The sequence below is a fragment of the Emys orbicularis genome, chromosome 4, assembly GCF_028017835.1.
Source record: "Emys orbicularis isolate rEmyOrb1 chromosome 4, rEmyOrb1.hap1, whole genome shotgun sequence".
NCBI lineage: Eukaryota > Metazoa > Chordata > Testudines > Emydidae > Emys > Emys orbicularis.
Window position 1 is genome coordinate 75,285,395 of NC_088686.1, and position 11,332 is coordinate 75,296,726.

The 11,332-nt window shown below is 42.5% G+C and overlaps 1 protein-coding gene across 1 annotated transcript in view; it reads right to left on the reverse strand.

Moving 5' to 3' along the window:
* CSTPP1 (centriolar satellite-associated tubulin polyglutamylase complex regulator 1) overlaps positions 1 to 11,048 on the reverse strand; it is a 142,715-nt gene extending 131,667 nt beyond the window's left edge. Inside the window, exon 1 of the mRNA XM_065402688.1 lies at positions 10,945 to 11,048. Within this exon, the coding sequence (XP_065258760.1) occupies positions 10,945 to 10,990 (46 nt within the window). The 5' untranslated portion in view covers positions 10,991 to 11,048. The remainder of the gene's footprint in view (positions 1 to 10,944) is intronic.
* Positions 11,049 to 11,332: the final 284 nt, after the last annotated feature.

Below are 11,332 nucleotides of genomic sequence, written 5' to 3' on the forward strand. Positions count from 1 at the left end.
GCACCACTCAGAGCCCTGCATGATTTTTTGACAGAGTAATTTTTTTATTAATCATAATATCATTTACTGTTAAGGAACAAAGCTCCCCTACCATGTGGCACAATACGTCAGTACAAGGGGTCATACCACAGATAGCATTACAATGCACGGCATGTGCTGCGGCTGCTCAGGGAGATGTACTGAAAGGCTACACAATCCAACAGTGAAATATTTTTAACACTTACAATTTCAAAACCACTTGGGACAAACAGTTTAAATTAAGAATCAAAACATTTCTTGGTCTTGAGAACTACTGAGAACAAACACTCTTACAATAAGACAGCATAACAGATTACAGAGTACAGCATTTACTCTATTCCAATCCTGCACACAGATTGGCCTCTGTGTCTTCTTAGTTTAGTGTCTAATGCTCTCCAACAGGTATCACACCTCTGATGTGACAGTAGCACAGCAGCTGGCAGGGGTGAGACTCCTCTGAAGTGCACTGCTATGTCAAAGCAATATCAATATTAGTCCATTCCCTTAGGAAGCAGCACATTGAAGACCACGCATTTAAATACCTGCCAGAAGAATAAACTGGAGGGGAGGCTTACTGGTACAATGGATTAATGCATCCATTGTTCAACCCTAGAGATCTGAGATCACTTGTACATCACACAAGTTTTAACATCTCAATCTAGACCCCAAAAAATGTCTGTCTACATGACAAAGCCAGTGCGTGATTTGACAAAACTGACAGTTTTCCTCAAAAGAGCAAGGACTGCAAGGAGTCAGAGGTGGATACAGCCAGCAGGTAAAGTTTGGCATGCATTGGAAAAGTTGTGGTTTAAATTTGCAGAAAGCCTGCCTGCATTATTAATTGACTTTGGCCATTCCATGCTATCCAGTCCCTCACTTTTACAATCACAAATAATACTCGTACCAATTTGTACTGCTGATTAATGTAGAGTACTGAACTGCCTCATTAATAACGCTCATTCATACAATCAGACAAAATTACTGTCCAGCATTCTACATTAACTAGCTTGGGGTGGTTTGTTTGTTTTTAAAAGAGACACAGTCATCATAAAATCTAGCCAATTACATTTTCTTATTTAAAAAAAATACCTTCCACATTTCTGTGTGGAAATCCAGCACAAAAAGGGAAAGTCACTGATCATGCAGAGGAAACAGAACAACACACTCTAAACGAAGTGCAGTTAAAGATATAAACAAATGGGTTGAAAAACAAAAAAATATTTTCCTTTAACCTCTTTCATTTATAGTAACCTTAAATGTTACAAGTAGCAATGGAAAGTAAATAATTTTCATACAAACGTGTGAATTTTAAGGTGACTGTGGTCCTTTAACAGAAAATTCCCTCTCAGGCATCAGTCCCTAGAGAGAGGTAACGCCAAACTCACTGAATTAAAAGGTGGGATGGTATTTTTCTTTTTACTATGTTGCACAGTGATGGAATTTGAAAAGCAGAGGCAGAACTAAGATGATGGGAAGCCTTAGAAATAAAGTAAGCTAAATAGTTATCTAACAAAGCAGAGTAATTCCAGAGTCAGGTTCTTTTGGCTTGGCCTGCTCCAGAATTCTAGCAGTGGTGCAGGAAGCAAAAAAACCAAGACACCAGGCTTGTAACAGCATACCTAGAACATGGGAAGAGCAGCAAATTGGGCTTACCTTCTCAGGGGAAGATTTCTTGTTTTACTTTATCAAGAAGACAGAAAGATTCCTCTTATTGTCATTCACATATTTAACACACACGAGCATGATAGTCATATTGATGTTCACATGCTCTAAGCTGAGGAACATCTATTTGGCTGTTATTTCTGCTTCCTGTGTGGAGTTTCCTACCACAATGTTATAGAGAACTGTGTTCTAATAACATATTTCAAGTGTGCCTGTCTCCTATCTATTCAGATTCAAATTGTAATGCAAGAGCTCCATTACTCTCCAGACTCCCATATTTCTGTACAAAAGGAGGATGAGTAAGGAGATACGGCAGGCACAGGGAAAGAACTGCTCACTGAAATGCAAACATCTCTTTCTGAAAATAAGGAACTATTCCCATCCACTCACCCTGACCTTATGGTAGCAGCTATATTTAAGGTTCTCTTGAAACCTTTCCAGCTGGGATGGTGGTTCCAGTAATACAACCACAGCTCTGAGATGAAAGATGCCTTTGTGATTAAAGCATTGGACTGGGACTCAAGAGACCCAGATTCAATTCCTAACTCCATCATAGACTTCCTATGTAATGTTGGGCAAGTCACGTACTCTCTTTGCATTTCAGCTCCATATCTGTAAAATGGGGATAATATTTCCTTTCTTTTCTATATAGAATGTAGCTCTTCCAGGCAGGAATCATCTTTTATTATGCATTTATACCACGAATAGTACAATTGGTCCCAATCTTGTTTGAGGTCTCTAGTTGCTTCTGTAACACAAATATAATTAAATATTTCAGTTAAAGAAAATAATTATACCTACATCCCCCAACCAAATACTTCAAAGACTGTGTAGAAGGGAGGTGGAGCCCTGGCTGTCAGAAAACACTCACATAACTGCAGTTTTCCTCTGAAAAAAGTGTTTCAGTGCTGCAAGAGTCTGGGGGCTCTCTGGATGTCAAGAACAGAAAGATTCTCGCTCCTCATCACTTCTTGGTTCTCTTTTCTCACCACTGCTCTGTCATGAGAGGTCTGTGTGTCTAGCACTAAACAGGGCCATGTTTTACAAGGTGCAGATTCCCCCTGGCACAGGGTTCATGTTCTCACATGCCTGCAGTTGGCTAAGGGTGAAGGGAAAGAGCTTTGGGGGTGGAAGAATGGATAATATATATATCACAAAGTGCTACAATCCATTAAATGTCCTTTATAATAGAAGAGTGCCTTCCACTACGTTTGAAGCTGCCATGGACAATATTCTAAATGCCTAATCATCTTCCTCAGACTTTTGGGTATGCTTTATCAGCTATAAACAAAGAATATTAAACAACTATCAGTCACAGAACCATAAAAATCAGGGTTGGAAGGGACTTATTCAGACTATAGTTACCTCCTCTGTGGTTTCCCAGAGTGTCAGCCCTACAGAATGTCAAAAAATGTTAATTACACCCAAAGGACCTCATCCTCAACTTCAAATTGCTTCTCATTGACTGCAGGATCCAGTTTTTAAAATGTCCTACTTGTTATAAAATTCATCACAGACTCACATGCACTTAAACGAAAGCCTCATCTTCCTAGTTTAAACCCATCCCCATTCATTGAGCTCTGGCCTCCTCTGCTCCTCTACACATCACCATCACTGGAGCAAGAGCCTTAACATCTGCAGCTCCTGCCATCTGGGGCTGTCTCCCTGGAACTGTCTAAGTACTCCTTGTTGTTTTTACTGAATACTCTATTTGAAATCACTTTTCTCTATATCAAACGCCTAATTTCTTTCTCTCTGTTACTTTCTATTTAACTCTGAGCAGCTATACTTCTCTTTAGAATATACATTTAAACTGTACTGCTCTTAGCACGAGATGGACATAGTAGAATGATCTTCAATATGAAAAAACATTGAGACACCAAAAATACATGGCACATAATGCTGCTCTGGACACCCATTTGACCTGTCAGACTTCTGTTTGCAGTGGGGGGCTTAAAGGCAGCTTGCCTATCCCAGATGAGAAAAAAGCAGAGAGCAGGCTGATCTCAGATTCTCATCAAAGAACACCTGATAGGGCTGCCTGGAGCAACACAGACTTCTGAATGGGATTAGAGAAACCTAATCTTGTTTGTTTTTAATCACAATTACCTGTAATCTCACAACCAGATAATGGTATTAACAAGACCCTGAAACACACAATAGGGCTGGAGAAAGGTTATCTTCTCTAAAGAATCAGGCTTTTACACAGCTAGGTCAATGCAAAAAAAGAGAAAAAGGCTCAAAGGTGCTTTCTAAAGCATTATTTACTTGTACTAGGTTTCTACGAGGCAAACAAAACTCATCAATAGCTTTTGCGAAAAGCATATTTGGTAATTTCAGAATAATTGTGGGGTTTTTTTTAAGTACTCATTCATTTTCAAGTGCCCCTTAAAGGGATAAGTATTGATTCTTACATAGTGTTACCATATGTCCGGATTATCCCGGACATGTCTGGATTTTGGGGTTTTAAATAGCCGTCCAGGAGGACTTTGTAAATATCTAAAAAGGTCCCGGATTTCCCTCTCAATGAAGAGCGCAGCGCGGCGCGGCTGACAGAGCAGCCAGGCCGGATTGAGCCGCTTGCATCGTGGCCTCCAGAGGCAGAGCCCCTCCCCTGCTCCTCCTTCCCCCGCAGCCTCAGCGGGCTGCTCTGGCAGCGCTCTGGCGGGGCGGGGCTGTGCACTCCACGGGGGAGCGCGGCAGCCTGTCTGCCTCCACGTGGAGCCAGACACGCTGGTCTGAGCGGCACGGTAAAGGGGCTGCGGGGTTGGAGAAGGAGAAGAGGGCCCCGGGGGGCAGTCAGGGGACAGGGGGGATTGGATGGGTCATGGGTTCCGGGGGGGGGGGGGGGGTGTACAGGGGGCGGAGGTGTGGAGAGGGGTCAGGGCAGTCAGGGGACAGGTAGGGGGTGAGGTCCTAGGGGGGCAGTTATGGTGCGGGGGTCTCAGGAGGGGGCAGTCAGGAACAAGGAGAAGAGAGGCTTAGATAGGAGGTGGGGTCCCGGGGGGCAGTTAGGGGCAGTGGTCCCGGAGGGGGAGATCAGGGGACAAGGAGCAGGGGGGGTTGGATGGGTTGGGGGTTCTGTGGGGGACAGTCAGGGGGCGGGAAGTGGTAGGGAGTGGATAGGGGGCAGAGCTACCCCGGCCCAAGGAGTGTCCTCTTTTTTGAAAGTTCAACTATGGTAACCCTATTCTTACACCTTCCCTCCCACCCCCCCCATTTTTAATGCATGCATCCTATGTAAAAACTAGTTGGTTTAGTCTCTTGAAACTATTATTAATTTTCTTGAATACACTTGTCCAACAATCACTAGCTCATTAAAAAAATTAATTAAAGCCTGCTAACTCTTAAAAAATTTGTTATTCAAGTTTCATCTTAGAACCCCTCTTTGGAGTAGAATTATAAATCCCCTCCAGAAGGGCTTAGATTGAAAACATTGAAATGAGACAAAAGCAAAGTGACCAACCAGCAAGCTGGCTTCAGGGCACAATGAGCTTCCATGTGAGCAGGAATCCGTATTCAGTCACTTCCTCCCAGACCTGAAGAGGCTCCAAATGCTGCAGAGATAACATGTGCATACCCTAATGAGAGGAAGCACCACACACCACTCTAGTGCAGGGGTAGTCAATAGGCAGGCCACAGGGCAAATCCAGACCACTAGGCACTTTTGAACAGACCCCAAAATATTTTTATTTACTTTTTATTATTTTCTCTGGAATCTGGACCTTGACCATATCTTGACCAAGAAATTTGGATCTTGACAAAAATAACTGACTACCCCTGCTCTACTGAATCCCTCTGGATGATGGACACAGGTTGTAGGAGCTACATCCATATCTCTTTGGCTGAAGAGAGGGCTCTCCTGCAGCATTAAACCTTTGAAAGGGAGAACTATATCAGAAGATCCTCCTCCCCAAAAAAACCCCAAAAAACAACCAAACAATTTATGGCACACAATTGAGCTAAGGTATGCTACCTGAGAAACACATCTATCTGTGCTTAAGTGCACAACCAATAGGACTGAAATAACTAAGTACTGAAAGCTATATTGAACCGAAGTTCTGGGCCAGCCATATTTGGTCCTCAAGTGCCAATAATGTATGGTTAAACCAAGGAATTAAAGACTTTTTTTGGGTGGGGGCACACTACCTTGTAAATGAGGTTAACAGAGCTAAATACAAGTGCTAATATATTTGGAAAAATTCAATAAAATAAGGCCTGGGTTAACTATAAATATTTTACCCTGACACCAAACCCATGCAAAATAATGGAAAAGCTGATATTGGATTCAATTGATAAAGAATTAAAGGTTAGAAATATAATTAATGCAAGTCAAAATGATGTTATGCAAAACAGATCTTCTCAAACAAGACTTGTTATTATTTGAGTTTATTACAAATTTGGTTGATAAAAGTAACTGTGCAGAAGTATTATTTAGACTTTTGTAGGGCATTTGACTTAGTAACACATCTTTCTGATTAAATAATTACAACTACACAATGTAAATAGAGCACATATTAAATGGGTTAAGAACTGGATAGCTGACAGATCTCAAAAGAATGGGGAATCATCACTGAATGGAAGTGCTTCTAATGGGATTCTGCAAGGATTGGTACTAGGCCCAGTGCTATTCAACATTTTCATCAACAGTCTGGAAGTAAATTTAAAATCACCGCTGATAAAATTTGCAGATAACATAAAGACTGGCTTGCAGAGTGATAAATAATGAAGAAGACAGCAGTCATACAGTGTGATCTGGATTGCTTGGCAAACTGGACCCATTCAAACAAAATGTGTTTTAATACAGCCAAAGGCAAAGATAGACATCTAGGAATAAGATATGCAGGTCATATCTACAGAATGGGGGGCTGTATCTGGAAAGCATTGATGTGAAAAGGATTTAGGGGTCATAGTGGACAAGAAACTCAACGCACGCCCTGTGCAATGCTGTGGTATAAAGGGCTAAAAGATCATTGGTTGTATAAACAGGAGAGTGCCGAGTAGGGAGTGATTTTACCCCTTTATACAGCGTCTGTGAGACCATAACTGGAATAACTGGTACAGTTCTGGTGTCAACATCTTAAAAAGGATGTTCAAAAATTGGAGACGGTGCAGAAGAGCCACAAAAATTATTTGAGGGATACAAAAGATGCCTTACAGTGAGAGACTTAAAGTCGTCAATCAGAAAGAAGATTGAGAGGTGACTTGATTACAGTGTATAAACGCCTTCAAAGGAAGAAAATATCCAGTACTAAAGAACTAATTTGGTGGAGAAAAACACAACAAGAACCAGTGACTGAACCCTGAAGCTAGACAAAAATTAACTTAGAAGTTAGGCACATATTTTTAACCAATGGAACAAACTACCAATGGAAGTGGTAGATTCTCCATCTCTTGATGTCTTCTAATCAAGACTGGATGCCTTCTGGAAGATATGCTTTAGCCAAACACAAATTACTGGGCCCATTACATTTCTCCCAGTTGGGTCTGTAATAGCATGTGATATAAAGGAGGTCAGATTAGAGGATCTAATGGTCCCTTTTGTCTTTAAACTCTATTAATCTATTAATTATAGATATTAAAAATCCAGAAAAGGGAGTAAGCTGGCAAAATCTGGAGAAAACACAAAATTATTTAGGTTAATCAACTGCAAAGAGGACTGTGAGGAACTTCAAAAGGACATAACCAAGCAAAGTGAATGGGTAATACAATGGCAGAAGAAATTAAATGTTAATAAATACCAAGTAATATACATTAGAGAGAAAAACTAGAACTACTCGTTCACCTTGGGTTTCTAAATTAACTATAATTACTCAGGGAAAAGACCCGTGCATTGCTGTAGACAAAGATTTCTGCTCAATGCGTAGCTGTGGTCAAAAAACACACAAAATGTTAGAGTACAAAAGGAATGGTTTAGTGTTTACTATGGAAAATATAATTTTTTTATATAAAATCAATGGAGCAGCCTCATCGGGAATACTGTTTTCGGTATTGGTCAGCCTAGCTCAAAAACGCTACTGCCATATTAGAGGGAGTTCAGAGACTAACAGTGAGAATGATTAGGGACAGGGAAAACATTTCATATGAAAAAAGATTGAAAAGACTGGAACTATTCACTTTAGAGAGAAAACAAATAAGAAAGGACAAGGTAAAGCATACAAAACTAATGAATAGTGTTTAGAACATACATCAGGAACTTCTATTCATCCTCTTGCATAATACAAAAAGCAAAGGGACAGTCAAACTAAAAGGTGGCACATTCAAAACTGATAAAGGAAATACTTTTCACACAACATATAATTAGACTTTGAAACTCACAGACACAGAAAATTGTTGAGGCCAAGAAATTTGCAAGATTCAATGAAGGACTAGATAATTATATGGGTAACAAGAACATGGAGTTATGAAAGAAAATACTAAAAAAAAGTTTTGGCAGGACTATAAAACTTCATATTTCAGGGGTTAAATCCATCTCTTACTATTAGGGGTTAAAAAGAGATTCATCCAGGGGGAGAGGGACGTAGATTATCCCACATCTGCCTGCACAGAGTTTCTTGTATCTTCCTCAGAAGCCTCTGGTACTGTCCACTGTTGCAAACATGATACTGTACTAGATGGACCAAGATTCTCCAATCCAATAAGGCAATTTTTATGCTCCTATCTAGCCTTGGGTATTCACAAGACAGCATGATATGATTTTAAGTCCTAAAAATTACCATCCTACTTTCCTCTCAGTTCAGTTCCAACACAATTTTAGCAGTTGCTACCTTGGGAACTGCTAGGGATAGAATCCAATCCATACTTTGTGAATGTTTGGCACACTGGTGGTTAGGAGGGGGGCACAGACTGCTAAAATCATGTCAGAACTGATTTTTTTTTTTTTAAATGCAAGATTGTGATGTTAAGGACCAATACCTTGTGACTTGCCAGGGCTGGGAATATGATGATGGGTCCAGTGGTCAAAACAAAATCACTCTGATTCTTGCCCTTTTGTATAAAAGAAGCCTCTGTTCTCTGGACAAACAAGCACACTAGCTACTTATACAAACTAACAGACTAACAGGGCTACCCCCTGATACTTATACAAAGTTACCCTGACTTCAGAACAGCCCTAACCATCTGAGGGCAGCAAGCCAAGGAGTTTTGAATGTAAAAATCATAAGGGATTCAAACATTAGGCAACATTTTCCAACCTCCTTTTGTCCTTCTCATCCCAGCTTCTCTCTAATCATTAAGTGAAGTCATACATTGACTTTATTTTACCAAAGTTATTTCCATTCAACACACTGATGCCAGAACCCTTTGCTCTTTAGTCCAATGAAACATTAAGCAGTACCACAGACCATACTAGGCTCAGTCTAGAGAGGACCAACACCCACAGCTGGGGAAAGAGAAAAAGCAGTTCCTTGGAGCATTGCTGCAAGAGATTTGTAATCTCTGTTATATTTGACAAAGGAAGAATCACAGAAGAATGTTACTGAGTTTCATTTCAGTAGTGGATGAAAGTTTCTTTCAAGCCATGTCTGCCAACTCCTGCAGCTCCCACTTCAATGTGGAGACACCTGAATCAACAATGAGCAAAGAAAGGGAATCTGTATGCAGAGTAGATAAAGAAATACAATAGGCTGCGTGGATTTTATGTTCCACCTTGTCATAGTATGAAAGCAGTAAAAAACATTTGTTACTTACCCTACAAAATAAATAACTGAATTTAGAGAAGGGGAGACCACACTTTCCTTAACTGTGGCTTGCAGCGGCATCTTGCCAGTAACCCAAGGGCTACACCCAAGGGCAAAGAAATGTACATACTTTTAAAAATAAACAAGAAATGCCCAGAACCACAACATGGTGTTTCTTGACTCTTCCCTGACAGATCAATAGAAACTGGTTGTTTTTCTTTCCCAGCAATAAAACCTTCTGTTACTCAATCTTGTCACCCAAAAACTGAGTATCGTACATGGATAAAGAAATATTTGATCTTTGAGCACTCCAGGTTTCAAAGAACACTCAAGAAATGGAGACAGAGAGCCCATCTAGTTATCTAGAGTCCACTTCCATTAAAAAAAAAAAAAAAAAAAAAAAAAATCAACTATATGCTTCAAATGCCCCCCTACTCCCACACCAGTGGAGCTCTCTTCCCAAGATGGAGGCAGCAGGCACAAGAGAGCGAGTCAGGGACTCTAGCCTTGGAGGACAAGATGCCAGTTATATCTCCACTCAGCTTGCAAACACCCAGTCTCCTTTCACTGGTCATTTCTTACACATTTAAAAAACAACAACAGGACACTGGTATGAAAAAACAAAAAACATGGTTAACTGGAGAGAAAGTTGTGACTATCAAACAAATCTTGGGGGATTACTCATAATAGTAGCATCATTTATACATACCAAAACCACAAAAACAACATAAGAACAGCCATACTGGGTTAGACCAAAGGTCCATCTAATCCAGTATCCTGTCTTCCGACAGTGGCCAATCCCAGGTGCCCCAGAGGGAATGACCAGAACAGGTAATCATCAACTGATCCATCCCTGTCACTCATTCTCAGCTTTTAGCAAACAGAATCATCACCTGCCCATCCTTGCTAATAGCCATCAATGGACCTATCCTTCATGAATTTATCTAGTTATTTTTTGAATCCTGTTATAGTCTTGGCCTTCACAACATCCTCTGGCAAGGAGTTCCACAGGTTGACTGTGTGTTGTATGAAGCAATACTTCCTTTTGTTTGTTTTAAACCTGCTGCCTATTAATTTCATTTGGTGACCCCTAGGTCTTATGTTATGAGAAGGTGTAAATAACACTTCCTTATTCACTTTCCAGGCTAGAAAGCCTGGAAGTTAGGTTACTTTCCCAAACATAAAGTGACAGACAGCTGAGGTCACCTTAACTCGGCCCCTCCAACTAGGAAGCCACAAAACAAAACCCCAGAACAAAGACTCCCTCGGCAGCCCCCTGCCCGCTCCTGACACCCAGCGCCACCGCGCCAGGCCCCCGGGAACCGAGCTCTGAAGACAAGGCTGAGCCAGGCCCGGATAGAGCCCATCGCACGGGCAAAAGGAGCCCTGCCCAGAGGCACCGACAGTGGGGTTCCCGTGGGGCCTGTGCCCGGGAGGCCAGTTCCCCGCTCTGCCCCACCGGCTCCCCTGACACTTGGGGCAGAGGCTGTAGGAGCAGCTGCGCTCACTGCCCCTCGCACAGGCTCCGCAGCGGGCTTAGAGCCCCGCCCCACACCGCCCAGCCTCCCTCCTCCACTGCCCTTACCCAGGTACTCGGGCCCCGGCAGGGAAAGGCGTTCGGGGCTCAGCATCTCCCCAGCGCGCGGCTGCTCCTTCCCGGCCTCCGTCCGTCTCCAGGACGCCAGCCGCCGTCGCGGGGTGGGGGAGGGGGCATGACTTGAAACTACCTCCGTCTGGAAACAGACCCGCACAACTCAGGTTCCGCGGGGAGGGAAAGGTATCAGCGTCACACCAGGCAATCGCCCCCTCCGGGGACCGCTCCTTGCCCCGCCCAGCGCCCTCTGCCAATCCCAGAAGCCCCGCCCCCAGCCCCCACAAAGGGGCTGGAGGAACGAAGGGCGGGCCGCGCGCACTGCCGGTTGATTGACAGGGACGAGATGTGCCCTGCTGAAAGCTCCGAGGGGGGAGTCGCG